The sequence below is a fragment of the Microtus oregoni genome, unplaced genomic scaffold, assembly GCF_018167655.1.
Source record: "Microtus oregoni isolate MIOR12 unplaced genomic scaffold, Mior012 000006F_ref0000085, whole genome shotgun sequence".
NCBI lineage: Eukaryota > Metazoa > Chordata > Mammalia > Rodentia > Cricetidae > Microtus > Microtus oregoni.
Genome location: NW_024543065.1, coordinates 1,002,147 through 1,027,119, shown reverse-complemented (window position 1 = coordinate 1,027,119; position 24,973 = coordinate 1,002,147). Strand labels below are relative to the sequence as shown.

At 42.6% G+C, this 24,973-nt stretch overlaps 1 protein-coding gene across 3 annotated transcripts in view; it reads left to right on the top strand.

Moving 5' to 3' along the window:
• Positions 1–24,973, top strand: part of Arfgef3 (ARFGEF family member 3) — a 156,077-nt gene that overhangs the window by 73,876 nt on the left and 57,228 nt on the right. For all 3 annotated transcript variants that reach the window (XM_041653286.1, XM_041653285.1, XM_041653287.1), the window contains exons 6-12: positions 814–936; positions 4,714–4,756; positions 5,427–5,505; positions 12,881–12,985; positions 13,889–14,222; positions 21,463–21,575; positions 22,538–23,436. In XM_041653286.1, the coding sequence (XP_041509220.1) occupies positions 814–936; positions 4,714–4,756; positions 5,427–5,505; positions 12,881–12,985; positions 13,889–14,222; positions 21,463–21,575; positions 22,538–23,436 (1,696 nt within the window). The remainder of the gene's footprint in view (positions 1–813; positions 937–4,713; positions 4,757–5,426; positions 5,506–12,880; positions 12,986–13,888; positions 14,223–21,462; positions 21,576–22,537; positions 23,437–24,973) is intronic.

The window sequence follows — 24,973 nt, the reverse complement described above, 5'->3', positions numbered from 1 at the left end:
GTCACCTCGTGAGTGTGGGTCACTTTTGCTTTGGAGTGCCACCTCCCAATAGAATGCACTGCTTGTGAAAGAATTCAGTGAGCAGGACTTTCAGCGTTTCCTCAGAAGACACACTCCATGACGAGGCTCCCTGTATGTAGAAAAACCCAAGCCTGTGGCTTCCCACCTAATAGTCTGAGCTGGATCACAGTAAGCCTCAGGCGGGGGCAGCTCAGTGGCCAGAAAACACTTCTTCCCACAGGTCGTTCTACCTTTGTCATTGTTCACCAAACACAGCGACAGGTATCACACAATCAAACCCATTATAGCTCCGAGATTTCCCACAGCCAATGCTGCTGTGAACCAAACGGAGCTTTCTCCACCATCTGAGCTTTCCTTAGAATTGTTCGGTTTGCAGAGCAGTGGTGGCACACGCCTTTAATCCCAGCACTCTGGAGGCAGAGGCAGTTGGATCTCTGAGAGTTCAAGGCCAGCCTGATCTACAGAGCAAGTTCCAGGATAGGCTCCAAAGCTGCAGAGAAACCCTGTCTTGAAATACAAAAGAAAGAGAGGGGGAGGGAGGGAGAGAGGGAGGATTGTTTGGTTCACAACATCCCCCCCTCTGCAGGTGTGCATTTGCCTGTGAAACTTGGAAACATGAGCTTATCAGAGTGGTAATGATCAGGGAAAGAGTTCACAAATGCATAAAAACAAATTTCCAAAGGGATTTTTACTGAAAAATTGAAAAAGCTGGTCTTCTCTCTGCCCGATGCCGAGGACTGTCAGTGATAACCGGATGTCTGGTGTGCGTGCATTATTCTGTCTCTTTCCCAGGTGTGCATCGAGACCTACACATGCAGCTGTCACCAGCGCAGTATCAACACTGCTGTGCGGGCCACTCTCAGCCAGATGTTGAGCGACCTGACTTTACAGTTACGACAGAGGCAGGAGAACACGGTGAGCTAGCTTATCACATGGTATGTCTAGCATGGGTTGGGTGATGACGTATGTGCTTACATGCCATATGTCCCAGGCCCTGGGCCCACCCGGGCTGCCATGGCCACTTCCCACAGTGGGAAGTGCTTTTTATTGGGATGTTTATATAAGGTTAGCTATATATATTTGCCTATTTAGCCCCAAAGTATGGAGCGCTCTTCCTTATAGTTTTTGTAATAAAATATAATGAAAATAAAATTTTGATCATTGTTTTAAGTTTTTACCTTTTTCCTTTAAAAAAAATCTGTTTCTTAAAACTTTTGCTATTAAGTATCTTTTTTTATTAAAAATATCACATAGGTGGCTAGAGAGACGGCTCAGCAGTTAGAAACACTGGCTGCTCTTCCAGAGGACCAGGGTTCAATTCCCAGCACCCACATGGCAGCTGACAGCTGTCTGTAACTCCAGTTCCAGGGGAGCCAATGGCTTCTTCTGGCTCCTCAGGCATCAGGGGTCCACGTAATACACAGATATACATGCAGGTAAAACATCCATACACAGCGAAATAATTTTTTTAAAAATTTAAAACGTATTGTGGTAGTTAACTTGTAAAATGAAAAGAAGCAGCAGCTTGTCGCATGCTGAGTCTGGATGTGATTTCCTGTGGTGATAAAATGACAGCAGTAGGTTGTCCCCCACCTTCCGGAGCCAGCATGTATCTCATGACCTCAGAGCCCACTAGAGCTTTCTGCACAGATGGCCTAACAGGAGCGGCCAGGAGACCGAAACGCACCTTTTTTTTTGTGGGTGTTTTCTTCTTGAAGTGTCAATAAGACATACGTCTTTGAAAGAAGTGTTTTTCTCTGGCCTTAAAATCGGCCTCTGTAATAAGAACTCATTAAAAGTCCCATAAAACGCAACCACGTGCTCACTGAGATGGAGCTCGTTATTTTTTAGGGTAAGAAATCGCAGTTGGGGTTGGAAATATTGCAGACAGAGATGGGTTTCTCAGCAGTTTAATTTCAAATATTTCTCATTTTTTGTACTTCAGTTGTTTTCTAATTTTCGAGGAAACCGTGGACTTGAAAGAAACCCTACAGATAGTCAACTTTCTGCATTCCTTATTCTACAGATGAGATAATAAAGCCTGCGGAGATATAACTGAGCTATAAAATTAATGAGCTCTCCTTGAAGGAAGCAAAGTTAAGGCCTGGACTCTGACTCCCAGTGTCCTTTATCTACTTTTACTCTGGCAGTCGGTGCAGGCAGGCAGCAATAATTTGGAGAAACAAATACTGGTTATTTTTCCCCTTTTGTATTTACTATACCCAAAGTCCAAATTTCTGATAAACCAAGTTATCTGTTACTTTAACTAACCCCAAGTTAAAAATGATCTCATTTATTCTATGACTTTAGATATGCTAGGTATAGGAATGTTGGCTCAAAAGAATCTATAAATGGAAAACATATTTGGAGAAAAGAAGAAATTTAAGATGCTAAAAAAATGTACAGTAATATCATATTGCATCTTTGCTAATTGGTGACACAATTGAATATTCTACTATTAATAATACCTAAGATTTTGAAATAAGGGGCTGGATAGATGGCTCAGTGGTTAAGAGCATTGCCTGCTCTTCCAAAGGTCCTGAGTTCAATTCCCAGCAACCACATGGTGGCTCACAACCATCTGTAAAGAGGTCTGGTGCCCTCTTCTGGCCTTCAGGCTTACAGACAGAATATTGTATACATAATAAATAAATAAATAAATAAATAAATAAATAAATAAATAAATAAATAGATTTTGAAATAAAACACTTAAATGCAATATTTCAAAGTACCCCCAATTATGTTCATTTACTCTTATTTTTGGAATTATAAGTAGAGGGCAGTCATAATAATGTTTTGGGCAAGGTAATGTTTGTACCTGTGACAGAACATGCCATATAGCCTAGCAGTATGGTAAGATAAATCATTTTGGGTTTTGTGCATATAATTTATGTCACACAATGACAAAAATCACCTAGCAGTGACATTCTCAGAATATGTCCCTACCATTAAATAGTATTTAACTATGTTAGGTGTCAAGTCATGTGCCTCTGCCTTCTATTGCTTAGGCTTCCTTAAGAATGGTAGCAGGCACAGCTGAGGCGGTCTGGCTATACACTGCAGAGGTTCTATGTCTCCATCCTGAGTTTTATGTGAGCAGTCAGCCTGCTGGTCCTGCTCATCACTGACCGTCGAGACTCACCCATGTGAGCAGTCAGTCTGCCGGTCCTGCTCATCACTGACCATCTAGACTCACCCCAATCACAGGCAAGGTCCAAAATCAAGTGGACAATTGCTGTTCCCTGTGACTTCCTTTGTATTTCTTAAGTAGTCTTTTGTAGATGCATTGCCTGTCCCAGAAAAATGAAATCCTCTGGATGGTAACCTTGGAAACATTTGTGATGTCTAATAGAGGGAACTGTCAGGTTTTCTACCTAAAAACTAGATATTTTTTCAAAAACGATTAAAGGGGAGTGTCTATAAGAATAATAAAGTTTGCTCTAAGGAAGTTATGCGACCCCCAGGGGATACTCAGGATTACCTGGGAAGAATATATATATATATATTCTATAGCATGACTCATCACTGGAAAGATATCCTGGGCCGACTGAGAATTAGGAAGACCTGGATAGAGCAGAAAGACAGTAAATAATGTAAACTACAAAGGTATTAGCATAAAGTTCACCTTCCACATAAGGTGTGCAGCACCCGCCCCTCTCCCAGGCCAGATCGCGGTTCTGATTTTGTATCCCTATAAATGCTGAGTCATCATCTCACTGTATTATTGAGTTACTTAGATGACCACATTCATTGCTGACTTATAAGCTGCTGATTTTTCAAAGTGAAATTGCCACATATAAATATCTAGTGGCTGGACTATCCCTATAGCTCTACCTTTAAATGTCAGTCTTGGAGACACGGATATAACATCTCACAAAATCTGCTATGATAACAGCTGCATTTGCAGATTTTGAATACAGAGCAGTAGACATGTGTGCCTGTAGTGAGTCTTAAAACTTACAGCACCATGGGATGATTTACGTATCTGTCAGGTAGCTAACTGGCATGAGAATGCCTGCCCATCAAACAAATCCTGCTGTCGAGAGGTAAGGAAACTGAGTCACCTCCTTCCCAGTCTCTGCAGTCACTGAGTAAGGCCTACCGTGAAAACATGAGCCGTCTTACCTGTAAGCCTTTCACTTCCTGTTTTTCCTAGGCAGTATCTCTGCTCTAGGAATTCTGGATATATCTAGCAACTGCCAAGATAGGCTGTGTGACAGTCACAAGTAAATAGGCTCCCCCAACAAACGGGAAGGTGGTGCTCTGAGCTGTGTTCATCTTTGAGACTATATCCCCAAGTCCAGCAAGGATGATTCTTCCTATGACTGTGTCTACATCTGTTAGGGCCAGGTAAAATGTATCTGTCACCTTGTAATAAATTATTGTCTGCACAAAGATTAACTCACCTCTTCAGGTAGGACACTGCCCAAGTTCTAGCCCAGCAATGAAAGTACACCATGAGGCTTAAAATCCCAAGAAGTGTTTGAACTCTCGAATAGTTTATTTTGGAACCTGACACCCTCACAGTTTTTCTCCTTAGGGTTGTGAGCAGTGAAATGCTTCCAGCATGCTTGGGTATGACATCCAGAGTACCCAGGATGCCCTTTGCTTTCCTAGAACTTTGCAATGTCTAAGAATCAGGACTCTCCTTGCCTGAATCTCCTAACTAACTCTATGTGTCTCCCTCACTAGATAGTTGAAAACCCAGATGTCCCGCAGGAATTCGGGAGTCAAGGTATTGTGTTTAGTTTTTTTTTTTTTTCTAAACCTTTTTAAATGATTGGGGTGTAAGAATACCTACTTGATGCATGGAATTGAGGGTGTAAAGATGGTCCGAGCTCTGCTTGGCTTCACCTTGCTTAGCATTATCTAACCAGCTGCTGTCTTCCTTCTGTTCCTACAGCCTCCTGTGCCAACTGTGTGAGGGAAATTAGCACTTATATCCCTCCCATTTGGAGGCTTTTTGTTCTCCCTCCCTCTCCTCCCTTCTTGTCTTTCTTCCTTTTTTTTCTATTTTTCATTCTCCATGGATCCAGGTTTAATTGCTAAAATGAGAATTGAGCAGAGAGTTACAGAAACCTGAGTGACATGTAATGTTATTATTCTAGAATTATGTTGTTCTTGTTTTTAATTCACCATACAGCTTTGCATAACTGTAGAAGTAATTTACTTATAATGAGAAATGATCTTTTATTTTTTTTCCCCTGGGTTGTCTTGTGTGTTTTTCATTTTAAAGGAGTAGCTTTGGTCCCTTCTTCTCTTTTCTATGATTGTTCTGGTGGCCTAAAAGAGGCCCCATATCTAAAATCCTTTAAAAACCCATCTAAATCACAGGGTGGAAAGGGCATTGAGGGGACTTCTGACACCCACCGGTGTCTAATGCTTGCACCTCCTCTGTTTTGAAGGCGCTACAGTAGAGGCCCTCTGTGATGATGTTGTCTCTGTCCTCGCTGTCCTGTGTGAGAAGCTCCAAGCCTCCATAAAGTAAGTCCCCTTCCATCCCGGCTGATATCCAACAGCTGTTCACTTTGAAAACAACTTCTGTCACATCATTGACGTTATAGGGTATCCATCATCAGTAGTTCCCTCCCACCGACAGTTACCTGTCATTTCTGAGAAATACATTCAGAGATATCTGTCCATCCCCGCTTATTAAATGCCATTACTAAAGTGTATTATTGTCTTAAGTGAAAATGAGGCAACAGTACCTAGAAAGAAGAGTGATTCCCTTGATCCCAGACCTGAGGAGAGAGTGGGGGACTCAGAGCTGGTGGCCATGAGAGTGGGTCCTGGCTTGGGCATGGCTCTACTGTGTGACGGCCAATGACCTTTCTCATGGGACATGACGGGACTTTTGTCCTCTCTTAGTAACAAGATTGGACTATGCAAGCTTTTCTCTTCTGACATTCCCTACTATGGTCCTTAGCTTTTGGATTTTGGTAGAGAATACAAGCATGCTAAGTTTATACCTTCTAGACAATTATTAATATATATTACTTATTGTATATCAGGTAAAATAATATATGCCATATAAAATATTTCAGTATTACTGTAGGAACAAATGAACAAACTTCCTTAAAAGTCAACTGATGCCCACCCTCCAGCTAACAAAATTAGACTTCCTAACTTGTTACATTGGGGGAGCATGTACTCCCTGGGAAACTAAGGAGGACCCAGTAAAAGCAGATTAGGATTTCATAATATAATTTGAGTTTCAGTTAAGTGATTTTACAGTAAAGTAAAAGTTATGTTCAAGGATTGAGTCTTGTAAAAGTTATGTGTGGTCAGTTCCAGCATCGGCATCTTAATTTCTACGTAGTCTGTGAAGGAAACATTTGGTGGCTGAGTTGTCACTAGAGAAGAAGGCAGTGGTGCAGGAGAACAATTCTATATCTGTCAGTTATATTTTAAATAAGCACTGATTGGTCGGTAGCCAGGCAAGAAGTATAGGCGGAAAAAACAGACAGGAAGTAGAGGTGGCACATTGAGAACAGGAAAATTCTGGGAAGAAGGAAGCCATTCCTCCCAGTCCTGCCCAGATCACCAAAAAAGTAGGATGTGACCTGCCCTTCTAAAAAATGTACTGAGCCATGTGGCTAACATAGATAAGAATAATGGATTAATATACATTATAAGAGCTAATAAGAAGTCTGAGCTAATGGGCCAATCAGTTTATAATTACCGCAGACTTTCTGTGTGATTATTTTGCGGCTAAGCTAGCCAGGTGGCCAGGGCAACAAGCAGGACCTCATATCCAGGAATTTGGTCGGCTTCCTGGATACACCCTCTGTACTGCCCTGAACCTTGGCTCAAGTGTGGTTGTCCATGCGCTTGGTCACTATTATGCACGGGTCTTGTCTGTTCTTAACATTCAATGGTGACATTGATTGATGTTCATCAGAAAGGCTCATCTGGCTGGCAGCAATGCAGGAGTCGCCACTATCAAAGATGGGTCTTCCCCACCCACCCTCTCTAGGCCTTGGCACTGATGGCAAATGCGCAAAGGTCACTGAAACTTTGAAAAAATTAAGAAAGATTGTGGTCATTACTGGAAAAAAAATAAATGAAGCCTTTTAACAGCTTCATAATGAAAAAAAAACTCGAGCTTTTAAATTATACAGAAGTCTTTTCTTTGTAATCCTGGTGATTTATAATTAAAATATAGCCATCAGGATAAATCAGAATGAGCCTGAAGGCCTATAAATGACAGAATTGAACTGTATACTGTTCATTGATAGAAAAAAAAATCTTCATTTGGGTCCTATAAATGCTTGTCCCTCAATTTATGATTCTTTGCACACTGGTGGTTCCAACATGAGCCACAAAGACCTGGAAGGTGATCATATAGTCTGGCTCATCCAGGACATCAGGGCTTTTCCTGGTGTGAAAGTATTACAGGCAGTTAGCTTTGCTATCTTTAAGAGAGTAGTATTATGGGTGTAGTCTTATAAATGACTCTGTAACTGTTGTGTAGTAGATATTTGCCGTGTTTTGGCTCTAAACTGGTTGGTGTGCTCTGACAATGGCTGACACTAATTCTACTCTATGATGGTGTTGGGAACATTGGAATTTTTAATGACAAAATGGTCTGTAGTTTTTTTAGGAAAGTTCCAAGAACAAGAACAAACCTACATAGCGCTCTCTCTCTCTCTCTCTCTCTCTCTCTCTCTCTCTCTCTCTCTCCTCTGTCTCTCTCCTTCCCTTCTTCCTTTTCCCCCCTCCCTCCCTCTCTTTCTCAAAGCCAAAGGGCAGAAGTATCCATCAGCCATGGAACACTTCTTAACTCTATGATCCGGGGAGAGGCAAAGCAGTTCCTATGGCCCATAAAACATTTTTCTCTTGAGTCATAGACAGCCTTAGGCAGGCTTTTACTCTGCTTCATGGTTTGGAGAGGATGTGCAGTCTTGGGTTTTTGATCCATGTCCCCTGATCATAATCCTGCCTCTGGAATTTGATTGCTTATGGTCTCTGCCAATAATTTCAGTACCCTAAGGTGAAGGGGTGGGCTTTCTAAGATTAGGGTGCTACATGAATCATGTAGCAGAATGCCTCTCTGTTAGCTCTCTAGTGTTCATCCCTTCCTCCTTGAGTGTTCGTGTTCATGTGCTCTCTTCTGGTTCTACTCCTCAGTTCCTTCTTCTTCATTACTAAACCAGACACTCCATCTGTCTTCTCAGTAGCTCTTCCCCTCTAAAACCCCAATGGGCAGGATTTCTCCTTACCATCATTTTCAAAATCAGACTCCAGGTACCTCCCAGGGCTTAGTCTCATCCAGACATGTGCTTGTGACATACTCAGTCTCTTTGGAGAATTCTGAAATATTTGAAGGTACTCAGTACATCTCGCCAAACAGGCCTTGCCGATGTGGTAGTAACAGAGTCCTATATTAGACAATCTGAGTTGCATGCTCTCTCTCCAGCTCAAGAATTTCTCAGAGAGTAGAATGTGACTCCTCCTCTATATGTCTCCTGCCGCTCTGTCCCAGTCTCCTTCTCCAAAGAACATCGGACAGGACTCTGTACCAAGGCATAGAATCAGTTAGGCCAGGTCAGAACGACTATATCAATTGCTCCCATTCTGCTGCAGCTCTTACATAATTGCTTGCTTCCTTCTCTTATTTTTCTAATTAAATTCAAATCTGTACCAAAGGACAGCAAACATTTGGAAGAAAAAAAATGTTTAAAACCTAACATTGTGAGAACTACAGAGATGCTGAAAATACCGCTGATTATCCTCCTGGGGGGTGACCTCCCTAGCTAGGTGGTTGCTCAGCCTGTATGACCCAGTGTCCATTGCAGAGAGTTGTTCTGCTTGGATGTGTACCTGGGAAGATCTTAGCGACAAGCAAGCAATGAAGCAAACAGCACATAATCTGCCAATCATGAAATGCTCTAATAAAAGACCAAGAAAAGTTGCTTATAGTCCTAATTACACAGTCTTCCCACCTCCATGTATCTTGAAAAATTTAGCTAAGTTCTTGGCTCATCCTCATTCCATTCATCCAAGTGTTGGCCTGTCTGCAAGTATACAAGTCCAAAAGACTTGCACACTGTGCAAATGTTCAAAGATCTCTAAGCGAAGAGCATGCATGAAAATCCTTAGATTTTCTGAGCTCCATTTCATAGCATGACTCATGCAAGACCATAAGAACCTGATATCCAGACTCTGCAGCCCACATTTAAGCTGTCGTTCTGTCTCCAAGGAGACTCCTGGGCCAGTTACCTTGGTGATACATTCCTGTCAATGAGGCTGATGCGTGGAGCCTGCAGTGTTTCCCAGCAGGCTTTGCAAATATTTGCCATAACCCTGACAGCTCACCATTTCCCTCCTAGACTTATCCCTGATGACTTCAGAAATTGAGAATCTTTACTTTCTATCTTTACTTTCGTTGTGCAATCCTAGACAAACTTTTGAGGAAGAGATATTTTTGCATTGGGACATTGAATCTTAAAAATTATCCCAGTTTGTTGTCGGAAAAATTAACCTGAGACACAGTAAAGATGATCCTTCCAGAATTGAGTTTTCTTTCCTTTTTAATCTAAACTAACATTTTTCATTTATTTTACATCCTAACCAGTTTCCCCTTCCTCCTCTCCTCCTGTCCCCTCCCTTTTCCCATTTCCCCATCTCTCCATCCACTCCTCCTCCATCTCCATTCAGAAAGGGACAGGCTAGTGGACAGTGTGGCTCTATTGTTCAGCCCTCTCCCGTCCATTCAAGAAAAATCATTCAAAATCATTGCCTGGGTAAAACTTCAGACATCTTCACACAGTGGTGTCTCTGTCTCTCTAATCCCCACTCCATCATCATCATCATTATTATTATTATTATCATCATCATCATCATCATCATCATCATCATCATCATCATCAAATCTCATGTAGTCCAGACTGGCCCTGATCCCTATATACAGCTACAAATGACCTTGAACTGATTCTCCTGCATTAACTCCCCACGTATTTTAGGGAAGGAGGCCACTTATTTGTTTCCGGGCTGCCAAGACTCCCAAAATAACCACACAGAAAATGTATTAATCAAATCACTGCTTGGCCCATTAGCTCTAGCTTCTTATTGGCTAGCTCTTACATCTTAATTTAGCCCATCTCTATTAATCTGTGTATCGCCACGAGGCTGTGACTTACCAGGTAAAGTTCCGGCATCTGTCTCCAATGGGGTTACATGGCTTCTCACTGACTCTGCCTCCTTTCTCCCAGCATTCAGTTTAGTTTTCCCCACCTAGCTCTGCTCTACCCTATCACAGGCCCAAAACATCTTCTTTATTAACCGACGGTATTCACAGCATACAGAGGGGAATCCCACATCACCCAAGTGCTGGGATTGGAGACACACACCACTGTGCCTGCCTTCTAGCTCCACTCTTGCAGACACGATCCTCATATCCTGTGCTTTACCTGACAGCCTCCCAGCCCAAACTGCTTCCCCATCTCTCTGCATTTGTCCACACTCTCCTTCACAACTCCACAATGCCACAGATACCTGCTGGAGCTTCGAGGCTGTACAAAGACAGTGTTTCCTATCACATTCTCCCAGGCCTTTCTGAGGGGTGCTTTTGTTCTGCAGTATCATAGAAACCTACACGGAGTGCTTCATCTACAGCACTTGGCATCAGTGCTTGGTCTGTGTGCTTCTCTGTCTTGTCCCACAGTGGACAGTGTGCTATTTTCAGAGCAGCAATAGGCCGTGGAAACATGGAGGAGGGAGAGGCCAGAAATAGGAAGTCTTTATTGGCCTACAAAGGGTTAATATTTCTTGTCCTTCCCATTCTTATAATCAAATTGTAACTATTACTGTCCTTCTGCCAAATGATAGTGACTTCTGTGGCAGCTCATCCTTTATCCCCCATCCTCAGAGTATGTATGTGGGCAGCATTCTCTCCCAGTGTGTTGATATTAATCATGTAGTGTGGGGGACAAAGAGCTTTCAGACTGTGGGTTGGTGAACTTCTGTAAAAGGCCATGTAATGTGTCTCCTCATGGGCTTTTTAAAAAGTTGGCCTCATAGGCCCTTCAAAATATAAAGACACTTTCAAATTCACAGGGTTCGGCCTCTGAGCCATAGCTTGCCAGTCAGTTTCAGAGCCTGAAGTTGATTTGGGGTGTTATTGTAGAGACATCCCAGGTGTCCGTCTCACTCTGCCTTGTCTTGCAGTGACACGGTCTTTGTCATTTCAGCAGGAGGATGGACTTCTGGCCTCTAGGGCAGATGGACAGTTTCCTTTTCCCTCTCCCCAGCTTCTGTGCCTCCCAGTTTGCTCTCGCAGCCTTTCCCCTCCCTCTTTTGCTATAAGGAACCACTTAACTGTTGAGAACATTAGCCTTCTTTCCTGACATTTATTTAAATTAGGACAAAATAGGAGTAGCTGAGTGTTATTATTGGCAGACTTCTCCTTTTATGGATAGTTCACTCCCTAAGAGATTCTTGCATCATTTCTCTTTAGAAGATTTGCAAGTCAAGTAAATGTGTTGAAAGCTAAGTTTTTTTCCATTCCTGAGACTCACTGCATCCTGGAATTTAAGCATTTTTTTGTGACACTGAGAGTAGACATGAGCTGGGAACATAAGAATGTGTTTCCTATAGAGTTGTCTGTTTCTTTATTAGCGTATCGAGACAGCCCGTAATGATAACTACCCTTAAGGAAAAAAACAACAAATATATTTGAGGCCTGGAGAGATGGCTCAGCAGTTAAGTGCTCATTCTGAGGACCTAGGTTCAGCTCCCTGCACATGGTGGCTAACAACTGTCTATAACTCCAGTTCCAGGGGATCCCATACCATCTTCTAGCCTCCAAGGGCACCAAGTACACACATGGTACACAGACATACATGAAGCCAAAAGAATCATGCACATAAAAATATTAATATTTCCTTAATAAATAAAGAAGAAATGTGGGTTGTGAAGCAGTGAAGTGTTTGCTAGTGAGATAATGTGGTTGTTTGTAGGTGTTACGTCAGTATTAAATTGCTTGCCTAGCATGTGTGAGACCCCGGCTTTAAGACCCAGCTCAAAGGAAGAGGAGAGAAATGGTGCAGGAGAGATAGAAAAGGACATAATGGTTTAAATGGTTTCTTAGAAAGTTAAGTCATCAGAGATAATTAGAATTTCTGGTGGATCCGGGGCTTGGCTAACATGTCACCATTTGTACACTAACTGTAGAAAATGTATTACACTATTATAAGATGTGGATACGATAAAGATATGTGTGAAGGGTATAACCTATGGCCCTCCTATTTCACACTCGGTTGTTTACAAATGCACAGAAACCTTCCTCCAAGATAAAGTTTATTAGTTTCCCCAAATGAGCATAACTCGATCACTTTGTTAGGGCGCCATAATGGGACACCAAAGACTGGGTGCCTTGCATGGGGGAGCTGTCATCTCCTAACTGTTCTGGAGGCTGACATGTCAAGATCAGGGTAGTGACTTCCGAGCACCGCCACAGGACCACTGCAGGACCTCCACCACCTCCTTCCTCACTTGCCTTGTGGAGAATTATTTTCCTGTGTCTCTTCCTACAGTCTTCCCTCTGTGTGTGTGTGGTGGTGGGGGGGGGGTTGTCTATGTGTCCACAGGTTTCCTTTCTGAGGACATCTGTTAACGTTGGATTAGGGCCCTCATTGACACAGTCACATTAACTTTGCTCCAGAGAAAGCCACCTGCTTTGGTGCTGGGGATGAGGACTTCAATCTAAGGGAAGAGTGCAATCTACCGACTTACGACATCGACCGCACATCCTCTTGTGGGGATGCCTAGAGTCTTTCCAGGTTCTGCCCCAACGCCACCTCTCTCATTTTGCCTTGTGTTTTAATTGTCTTTGTGTGTTCCTTTTGTGTTTCCGCAGTGACAGCCAGCAGCTGCAGCTTCTGTACCTGGAATGCATTCTCTCCGTGCTCAGCAGCTCCTCTTCCTCCATGTACCTGCACAGGGGCTTCACTGACCTCATCTGGTGAGAATAAAGCCCTGATGCCCCCACACCAGCCAGGGGTTCCAGTAGCTGTGTCTCGGTCCCATTCCACAGTGCCCATGACTTAGTGATAGTTCCATCTATTTTTATGGGTCCTCCAGGTAGGAGAATTGCTTTATTTATGTACATCACCCCAAATCCCTTAAAGAAACTAGTGGCTAAATATAACACATAAGCTTCTGGCAACCCTCTTAGGCCATTTACGTCAATGGGATCACAAGAGACAGAACCCAGTGACTTCTGGGTTCTCAGTCTGTTCTAAGAAGCATGTAAATATATCAGGCAGTACATGGTCAAGAAATTCTACCCCTGAACTGGTCTTTAATGCCACAAGAGTGCTGATCACCTACTCATGTCTAGAGATTCCGGGAAGTGACAGGCCCCGCAGGCAGTCAGTAGGCTAGAGATCCTACTCATGTCTAGAGATTCCGGGAAGTGACAGGCCCCACAGGCAGTCAGTAGGCTAGAGATCCCATTTTACTAACAGGGAGGAAGCTGAATGAGGGTTGTCAGTGTGGAATTTGAAACTAACCCTGAAAATGACAAACGATTCTGTTATTCATAGCAAAATGAAACTTGATGAGAAAGCTTTTTAGCATTCTGAGCCCTATTGGTTCACACACACATATATACACATACATATGCACACACATACACGCACATGCGCACAGATGCGAATGGTCCTTAGATGCTTCTCTTGACTTTATTTAACATGAGAAATGAGGAAGACTGGGTATACTGGGTGTAACATAGGCAAAAGAAGGAAGAGTAGGGACCCCTGCTCTTCCTGGATATTTCTGTGGCAACCATTTTTCTTCCTGGTGGCATTCACATTTTAACACTTGGCTTCTAGTAAGGCCTATTTTTCCTCCCGCCTCTTTCCAGGAAAAGCCTCTGCCCGGCTCTCATTGTGATCCTGGGGAACCCCATTCACGACAAAACTATCACCTCTGCTCACAGCAGCAGCACCAGCAGCAATGTGGAGTCGGACTCAGCCGCTCCTGGTGTGTCTGACCATGGCCGCGGCTCAGGCTGCTCCTGCACTGCACCTACCCTGAGCGGCCCTGTGGCCCGCACCATCTATTACCTTGCAGCTGACCTCGTCCGCTTAGTGGGGTCAGTGGATTCCATGAAGCCAGTGCTCCAGTCCCTCTACCACCGTATGCTCCTGTATCCCCCACCCCAGCACCGCGTGGAAGCCATCAAGATCATGAAAGAGGTAGGGAGATGTGGGAGAATGCCATGGGTTTGCCCACAGGAATCTCTGTGCAGTGTCCTACATGTAGGAGCATCTAAACTGTTTGTCATCCCATGCTGGGGGTGTCATTGCCACCACATGGAATCCAGTAGCAAACAATTCTGAAGTTGGTAGGCATATATTTTGGGAGTTGTGGTTTAAAAAAAGGAAATGTTAGAGACATTCATTGGCTTCAATCTCTTTGAAAATTAGCTGTGTTTGTTAAAATTTGCTGTGTGTTTGTTAAAACTCTGATAGATGTACACCTGAGAGCTCATCCTTTTGGTTTGGGTTCTTTTTCTGTGCAGATATACATGTTTGGCACCTTGGCAAAATCAGATTCCAAAATGACTTGCCGGGTGCTGTGGTGTGTGTATGTGGTTCCAGCTACTCAGGAGGCTGAGCCAAGAGGATGTCTTGAATCCAGGCATTCATTGTTATAGTGTGCCATAAAGTTGGGAGTCTATACTAAATACAATATGGTGACCTCCTAGAAGCAAGGGACCACTGCCTAAGGAAAGGTAACCTAGCCCAGGTCAGAAACAGAATGACCTAATGCTTGAGACATGCACAAAAGAGCTTTGCTGGTTTCTTGCTAAAAGAAACCCTTTTTCCTCTTCCTCCATGTGTTCTGTCCTCTCAAATGTCAAAATCCCAAAATAGAAAGGCTTTGTATCTGATAATAGCCATTCCAGTGGGCTGCCTCATGGCTTTGAGGATGAATTGCAGTTATTTTAAAGGTACTGCAAAAGAGAATTCTCACTCCATCAAACCCCTTCTTAGAAATTACTAAGAAAAGAATCAGTGCTCTTGTTTATGTGAACTTCTTCATAAAGGTTAGTGTTCTAGGGGGAGCTTTTTGTTTGGTTGGTTGGTTGGTTGGTTTTCCGTTTTGTTTCTGTAATAAAGCACTCTGACCAAAAGCAACCTTGGGAAGAAAGGGCTTATTTAATTGGCTTACTCTTACAGATAATAATCCATCATTGAGGGAAGTCAGGGATAGAACTCAAGCAGAAACCACAGAGGAAGACTGCTTACTGACTTGATATCTGGCTAGCTCATCTAGTATTTTTATACAGCGCAGACCTATATACCTAGGGATGGTAACACCCACAGTGGGCGGGGCCCTTCTCATTAGTTAGCAATCAAAACAGTGCCCCATAGACATGCCTGCAGGCCAGGTTGATCTACACAATTCCTCAACTGAAGTTTCCTCAGGTTACTGTAGGCTGTGTCAAGCTGACAGCTGAAACTATCTAGGGGAGTTGGTTGCATTTATGTAGAATGCTAACGTCCCCAAAATCAGAGTAACAAAATATGGGTTGATTCAGCTTAAGCAATATTGAACATCAGTTTCTTTTAAAGCCTATTTTTTCTTCATCAGAGTATCTTTGCATACTTAATCATTGAAACTTACCAGATACACAGGATGTTCTGATGGTTGTTCTCTTGGACTTCAGTGGTATTACCATATGGAATCCACACAGAGATTATTAGTGTATGAAGGTGAGGGATCTCATCTGACCAAGTCCTGGTGGCCTTTTATATTTCAGCATTAGGCTCTAGTCTATCTAATCAGATAGCCCTAAGGTCAACTTAGAATCACAGCGATATTGTGGTCTTACTGATAGGCTTTTCAGATAATGGTGGTCCTTTTGTCATCTGTTTTTTCCAGCCAAGACCAAAGAACAAAGAATTGAATTTCAATTCCTTCTTGGTGATATGTTTATAAGATCTTACCATTATGAGGGGTTATGACCCAATATTTCTAGAAATTGATAAAGAGACCATCAAGAAAACACATGAGCACACAAAACCGGTCATTATCTCTTTCCTACTCATTGCCAGACACATCATTGTCATTATAGCTTCAACAGGTTTGTGCATCGACTTTACTGTGACCAATAGTGTGGCTTCTTTTCCTCTCCCTCATGCCAGAGGGTGGCACCAAAAGCCCAGCTTTCAGATTCTCTCACTGATTGGTTGGTGAGGAATGTGTAACTTTGACTAGTCTACTTGACTACCATTTAAGCAATGGGGCCTCTCCACCTGCACTCTCTTCAGACAGGCCACTATTCTATTAAACCTGACACTTTAAGGAGGTGGAATAGCCTTCCTCTCTGTAGGCAGATCCTCAGGGTAAGAAGAGAAGGAAAGGGATTATTGGCCAAGAAGGCTGAGTTCTTCCTGCTAAATTCACCATTCAGGTCAAGGGCTTCCCTGCACCATAAAAAAAAAAAAAAAAAGATATTTTACTTGGAAATGTAAAGCCAGAAAGAGGGATTTTTCTGTCCCACACAGAAGCTGGAGCCTTGAGAGGCCAAATGACTTGTCCAAATTCCTAACAATAAGTAATAGTAAAACCCCTGATCCCCTAATTCTAAACACAGGGGCTCTTCTTATCCATCGCTAACTTCTAGACATGCCACTCACAATGCAATGCAAACACTTCCTGGAGGTCCTTGGCTGGCACTGGGTCAGCTACCCATTCTCAAGCCTGAGGATAAGAGTCAGACCCTTTCCCTGCCCCTCGCATGCCAGATGACAGCAGGCAAATCTCTTAACTCTAGAATATTCCAATGCTGTAAAGATAAGAAAACCATAAATTCAAAGTTTATATGTTCGAAGTGCAATGAAGTTTGCCTAAGTACTTTATGAGTCTAGAATACCAAGCAAAATTAAATAATATACTTGTTACTACCATAAGGAAGACGACCACAAACCACATGGAGGTTGCAAACAGACAGCTCAGATGTTTTTCACAACCGCTTTTCTTCTGTTATATTATTGGACTTCCTTTTATAGACCACCATTGACAATTTCACCATGACCCAAACTCTCTAATCACTCCTTGCTGCCTTCTGCACCATCTGAATTACTATACTGTTTCTAGAACCGTCTACCAATTTTCTCATTTCCTATCATTCTTTAAGATGCAACTTAATCTCACCTGACTGGCCCTACTTAATACCTTCCTGCTTCTGTTCATTCCCTAATTTCTTATAAGTAGGCTAGACCAAACATGTCCAACCTGCATACTACAGGTAACCTACTTCTCAAGATACCCAAATATGAAATAAAAACATACATTTTATGATTTTTCATAATTTTAGTTGAACATTTCTCAAGCATGAGCTTTGTAAGTGATATCATTGTACCACAATGGCCAAACAGAGACCTACCCAACACTTCTCTCCCATAGATCAATACTATTATGCCAGTTTTCCAGAGGTAGAAGTTCGGGCTCTGGGGACAATTAGTCACTTGTCTGAAATCCTACATTTGTGAGAAACAAGGCTTATCTGTGAACCTGGGCGTTCCAAGTACAGTTGCCTCTTTGCCACCAAAATCCTATGGTTGTGTTTTCTTAGACACAAGTCTTGCTCTTAACTCCATCCCAAACATTGACAATTGATGCTCTGCCCATCACGTTGATTGCTTCACAGGAGGATTGAAAGAAGTCCTTGTACCCTCACATATATTTTGTACACATTACTTTTGTGGATTTTCCTTCTCACATTTAACCCGAGGTGCTTCCCAAGGGCACTGTTCAGAGGCAAAACTAGATTAGGTTCCTCCAAGTCGTGTGTGAGACCGGTGCTGTCCTGGGAAATGAAGCAGATGAATTCCAGCCAGGTCATTCTGAAAATAATGCCTCTGCTTTATAGGACTAAAATGACAAATTGGAAAATTGGTTACCTGGATACCAGAATACGCAGAATACACAGGGTTTTGCACACAAAGGAAACCACTCAGTACCCAGGATGCTTGCTTGCCTTTTTATGCATTATTTCTTTGGGTCTCTGTGCCATAGACACTATGTACCTAATTGTCAAAGGCATACAGGACATTGTGTTTCTTATCATGCATTCTTTTTCTGGTTCTATCTCCTGCCTGATAATAAGTATGAAAAGGTAAGTTCCTTCCCTTGGTCTACCCTAGCTGTTCTTTCTAAGTCCATACTGGCCAGATATAGAACGCCAAACCACTGATGCTGTACCTCTTATGCCCATCTTGAGATTTTAAAAGGTGGGGGTGTGGTTTGGTGGTACAGTACTTGGTTTGCAAACACAAGGCCATGTACTCAGTCCCTAGCCCTGGGCAATGGGGTAGTAGGCAAGAGGATGGGGTGTCTAGAATTGTATCTCAGTGGTAGAGTCTTTGCCTACCCAGAGCATACACAGGGCTCTGAGGTTTGGTTCCCAATACCACAGGAAGATACAAAGGTCTTTGAGTATTGTTGGTCTTTCAGAACCAACTCTGTCCTCTTCTCCTTTAGGTTCTGAAGCAATTAACAATACATGTCAAATTTAGGCATTTAAATACATTATCTGAGTTGAATTAGAGGATAAGGTGGGCTTTCAAGAGAAACTGAGACTTCAGAGTCCTATCCATTGGGCTACTGGTATAATTTGGTATTACAGGACATGCTGAACATCATGAAGCCCCTTAAGCAGCACTGAAGAAAAACTAAATACCCATCCCTCAGAGATGCACTCACCCCTTCAACAAAAATAGAAGACAGAAGAGGTCCCCTGAAGATGCAATGATCTCAGACTAATATTCCCATTCATACTTAGTTGTATACCTCACTCTGAAAATAAAGGGTCATAGCAGTAGTATCTAAGTTCTACACAACTTTGTTAGCCATTCCTTAATATAACCTCTAAATGACATTTTCTGTAAATATGTAAAAATTTAAGTCAGTTAAAACTGAACAATGACAAGAATATTATATGTGAAGACTCATGAGAAGGCAGCCCGTGCAGAGTACTGGCTTGTTAAATCTTCAACTATTGTATTCAAAGTAGAAAACCTAAAATGAACATCCCAGAACTCCAACCTATAACACCCGATTCTGTGTTACACCCTTGGTACAGTTCACGCGCCACTGTACTGTACGAGTTGGGCAAGGGCCTGGAGATTGAAAGAACACACAAAGAGACCTGGGTCATTCATAAGGAGATCAGCTGAATGCTGTTTATTCAAACTTGGGGAAATTCTTAAGTACCTAACTGCTGCACAAGGACCTCCACCCAGGCAGGTGGGAAATTACCATACCAACAATGGAGTCAATGCCCTACAGCTAATCACCAGACTGGGCAGAGGGAGCACAGGAACAAACAGAATGCTTTGTCAGCTGACCAGAAACTGTCCTCAAGATGAACCCCAGGAACTAGGGTAGACCCGGGCCCTACACCAATCCTGATGCTTTGAAAAACAGAGCAGAATAAATCTGAAATAGCAAAAAGGAGAAAAAGTAAGGGTAAAACAGAAAGTAGTGTGAGAAAAAGCCATGCTGGGCTTTTAAGCCCATGCTTAAGTCATGGTATCCTGGGGAGGGGCCTGTTTTTATAACCCAGACTCATCAAATGGGAAGGAGGAGGAGTAGATGGACTGTCCCTGCCTCATAGGGCAAGGTGGTGGCATCTGCGTTTTAACAACAGCAACAACAACAACAAAAGACTTTAAAAAAATAATTGTTTTTGGAAATATCTCTTGGCTGGAAGAGCAGACAATGGAATTAGTACTCTGGAAGGCTCCAAGATTATGAACGATAGCTTTGCATTCTGGGTCTTTTGGTAACTGTTGAACTGTAACAAAATCACTGGATGAACGTGGCAGCTGGGAAATTGGTGGCTCCTCGCCTAATGAGCAGGAGCTCTTTGACCTACAGTCATTTTGTGGAGTATCATCTCCATTATACTATGATAGCATGCAGTAGCTAGGGCCAATAGAAGATATAAATTAAATCTAGTCAAAATAGTATTGATGGAATAATGATTTATCTTAAGAAAGAAAGAAATTCTGTCCTTGGCAACAACATAGATGAATAATACTGAGAAATAAGCTAGTTACAGAAAGTATCACTTGGTCCCATTTATATGTTTATTCTAAAAACCCTGAGCACATAGAAGCAGGAAATAGAATGGTGGTCCCAGGGGCTACGGTGATGGAAGCTGGGGAGATGCTGGCTAAGTGACTTAGTGTGAAGTTCTACGGAGCCATTATACAGCATGATGAGTACAATTATAACAGTGTGCCACATTTTATTTTGTAGCTTACTAGCATTTTGTAGCCTCGGTTAATTTTATGACAACATAACATTTGACATCATTAGCCTGAAGTGTAGACATGTCTTCAGTGCTGCCATAATGCCACAAGTAGAAAATACAAAACCCTCACACCAAAATTTTAAAACTATCGTGTAACATTATCTTCAGGCTAAGAATACAAGATGTATGTGAAGTGAATTTGCTGTTTAACTTGGGTCCTATATTAGTTACTTTTCTATTGCTGTGATAAAACACTATGACCAAGACAACTTACAAAAGAAAAAGTTATTTGGACTTACAGTTTCAGAGGGCAAGAGTCCATCATGGTGGGGGATTGTGGCAGTAAACAGAAGTCACAGTGTCGGAGTAGCTGATAGGTGACATCTCAAACTGGAGGCAGGAAGTGGGGTACGGGGCATGAGATATCACTTTTGCAACCTGAACATCACCCCCAGTGACATACTTCCTCTGTAAAGACCACTTTTTCCAAGCCTACCTTGGTGTGGGAGGTCGTTCTGTCTATGTGTTGCTTTTATTGGTTAATGAATAAAGTGCCTTGGCCTATAGCATGGGAGAAGGAAGGCGAAGTCAGGGCAATGCCATGGAGCCACTGTCAGAGTTAGACATGCCAAAACTTTGCTGGTAAGCCACTGCCATGTGAATATACACAGATTAATAGAAATGGGTTAAATTCATATGTAAGAGTTAGCCAATAATAAGCTAGAACTAATGGGCCAAGCAGTAATTTAACTAATACAGTTTTTGTGTGATTATTTTTGGGCTAAGCTAGCTGAGAGGTCGAAAACTAACAAGTGGCCCCCTCCAACACTACCTAAACAGTGCCACTATTTGGGACCAAGGATTTAAATGCCCAAGACTACGGATGATATCTCATTCAAACATGATATGACAACCACAGGTATCACCCTGAAAATACCTCATTGCATATGCACAAATATATCAAAATTTGAAAAATAAAATCTCAAGCCAGAGATTCTTCAGATTCTATGCATCTCTAAGAAAAGATCCTCAAGCTTTTTTCCTATTTTGTGTCCTTCACTAAAGAAGTACATGTTATTTGATCTCATGACTTTAAAACTTGGTGGATTTTTGAGTTTTGGTTTTTGTGATACTGACGTTTCTGTTCTTTCTCCTTTTTCCTAAAGATACTCGGGAGCCCACAGCGTCTGTATGACTTGGCAGGACCAAGCTCTACCGAGTCAGAGCCAAGAAAAAGATCTATTTCCAAAAGAAAATCTCACTTGGATCTTCTCAAACTGTATGTTCATTTTTCTTTTGGGTCCATATAGATTGGCCAACAGTCAATATTGATGGAGGGTGTGTGGTTTGAAGTGGAGAACTTTACTTGGAATTTTTCCAACACTGAGTGTGTTTGTGTCATTAATTGTCTAGATCCCTTGATGTTATGCAAATTAGACTTTCTCTTTTGAATACTGTGCAGTTGGCCACACTAATAACTCTTGAATATATTTGGAAGAATGTCTTAATCTTTCATGCCTGGGTGTTATTTTCTATCTTGAAGTGTTCAACTTCTCTGAACACTTTTCACCTTAACCACAAATTGATGAAATTTTGATGAGCCTACATTAAATGAGTATATTTAATTATTTACCCACAAACCACATAAAACATCTCAATTTATATTACTCATATCTTGCCAGATTTCAATATTGGCTTAAAACTGAATTTACACATGAAGCATACAAAACTTATCCCCTGAAATTATTTAAGGGAAGAACTTTTTGATTTACAGCATGGGCTGTCAGTTTCTATTGCAGTAGCCTCCATAAAAACTCGATATTCTATGGTTTGTAATAATCATATTGGCATACACATGGTAAGAATATGTTTACATGGAAAAGTCTTCATGACTCTTAGCAACAGCAACTGCCCTATTTGAAGGTCTGAACATAATTGAAAATAAATTGGCAGTGTCTTTACTTGAATAAAATGACACATTTCCTTCTGGAATTTTCACTTGTACCCAGAAAAGCTAGTCAGCCAAGAGTGCTATGATTTTAGGTGGGGAAATTTATCTGGTGTTTTTCCCTACCTGAGCATATTTGTGGCTTTTATTGTCTAGACCCCTTGATGTTATACAAGTTAGACTATTTCTTTTGAATACTATGCAGTTGACCAGCCTGATAACTCTTGCCTGTTTAGGGGTGTTTCTTGATCTTTCATGCCTGGGTGCCATTTTCTGTCTTGAACACTGTGTAGCATCATGGACGGCATGACGGAAGCATGCATCAAAGGTGGCATTGAAGCCTGCTACGCTGCTGTGTCCTGCGTCTGCACCCTGCTCGGGGCCCTAGATGAGCTAAGCCAGGGCAAGGGCTTGAATGAGAGTCAAGTACAGCTGCTGCTTCTGCGCCTTGAAGAGCTGAGAGACGGAGCTGAGTCAAGCCGGGACTCCATGGAGATTAACGAGGCTGACTTCCGTTGGCAGCGCCGGGTACTGTCTTCAGAGCACACGCCATGGGAGTCAGGCAATGAGAGGAGCCCAGACATCAGCATCAGTGTCACCACAGACACAGGCCAGACGACCTTGGAGGGAGAATTGGGCCAGACAACACCAGAGGACCACAAGAATGGACTCAAGTCACCAGCCATTCAGGAAGGCAAGGAGACCATGAGCAAAGTGTTAGAACCTGAGGCCATAGACCAGCCTGATGTCGTTCAGAGAAGCCACACAGTCCCTTACCCTGACATCACTAATTTCCTGTCGGTAGACTGTCGGACAAGGTCCTATGGATCTAGGTATAGTGAGAGCAACTTCAGTGTAGATGACCAAGATCTGTCGAGGACAGAATTTGATTCTTGTGACCAGTATTCCATGGCAGCAGAAAAGGACTCGGGTAGGTCTGACGTGTCGGACATTGGGTCAGACAACTGCTCACTGGCAGATGAAGAACAGACCCCTCGGGACTACATGGGCCATCGGTCCCTGAGAACTGCCGCTCTGTCCCTCAAACTGCTGAAGAACCAGGAGGCTGACCAGCACAGTGCCCGGCTGTTTATACAGTCCCTTGAGGGCCTCCTTCCCCGGCTCCTAACCCTGTCCAGTGTGGAAGAGGTGGACACCGCCCTTCAAAACTTTGCCTCCACTTTCTGCTCAGGTTTGTAGACTGTCCTTTGCTGTGTATGCACCCAGGACATTTAAAGCTGTGTGCCTTCGTAGGCGATAATCTTCCTGCTTGTGGTTTGAAGAGCTTAAAGCAGTGGTTCTCGACCTTCCTAATGCTACGACCCTTGAATACAGTTCCTCAAGCTGTGGTGTCCCTAACCATACAATCATTTTTGTTACTACTTCATAATTTTACTACTGTTAGAAATCATAGTGTAAATATCTGCTATGCAACCCCAAAGGGGTCGCAACGCACAGGCTGAGAACCACTGGCTTCAAAAGCATGTTAGTGAGCCCTGGGGTTTCCTCTGGTAGAGAATAAAAGACTGGAAGACTTATGGGCGGGGGGTTATGACACAGGGACAATCTCCACAGCCTGGACACTCTCTGACCAACTGTCCTTGATACCAAGGGAGACAGCAGATATTAGTTGCCAGAGCAGTGTGGGTCACAGTCTGGCACTGTGGTTGGTTTTGGTAATGATTGAGTCTCTGCAAAATGGCAAAGTTATATGTATAGTCTTGTATTTGAAATAATATTATGTAATGAACCAGGGAGATGACTTGATCAGTAAAGACAACCTGAGTCGTGAGCTAGAAATCTGATTTGGTAATGCTTTTATCATCTTATATTAATCATATGTAGCAATAGGTTTCATTATGACATGGCATTTTCATACATGTATATAATGAATTTTTATTATATCCACCCTTTTTGCCATCTGTTTCCCTCCCACTGTTTTTCTTTCCCCACTAATATTCTTTTACTTTCTTTTTCCTTTTTTCTCCTCCCTTATTTCTTTTTCATGTTGGTGGGGATGGGGTGGAGGGAGTGGTAGTGACCCACTGACTTTCCTTAGGGTTGTGTATAGGGGATGGGCAAAGCTTGTTTGCAGGATTATGGACACCTTACCCATAATCCAGTAGCTGGACCACTGGAGATTACTTCCTTCCCTGCCACCGGTCATTATATAAACCCCGAAGGAGGGCTGAGACCCTGTGAGAACCTCCCTTTCTATGACAACATTCTAAGTTGTCTAAGTTCAAGCCCACAGCAGGCATGTTGTCCTAGGGTTTTACTGTTTTGATAAACTTGGCTAAAATCAACCTCAGAAGGAAAAATTCTTATACCTCATAGCTTACAGTCATCCATGAAGGGAAGTCAGGGCAGGAACCCAAAGCAGAAACTGGAGCAGAAGCCATGGAGGAGTCCTACTTCCTGGCGTGCCCTTCATACTCTCCCAGTACACTTTCTTATAGAGCCTGGGACCATCTGCCAAGGAGTGGCACCACCCACAGTGGGCTGTGCCTCCCATACTGATCATGGATCAAGAAAATGCTCTCAGACTTCCCTACAGGCATCTGACAGAAGGCATTTTCTCAATCGAGGTGCCTCTTCCCAGGTAACTCTAGGTTTGTGGGAAGTTGACGAAACCTAACTAGTGTCAAGCCTGGAAATCAGAGTATCCAGTTTTTCACTGATGACCAGTCAAGCAGTTGGTCCATCCCCCTGTTCCTGACAGTGAAGAA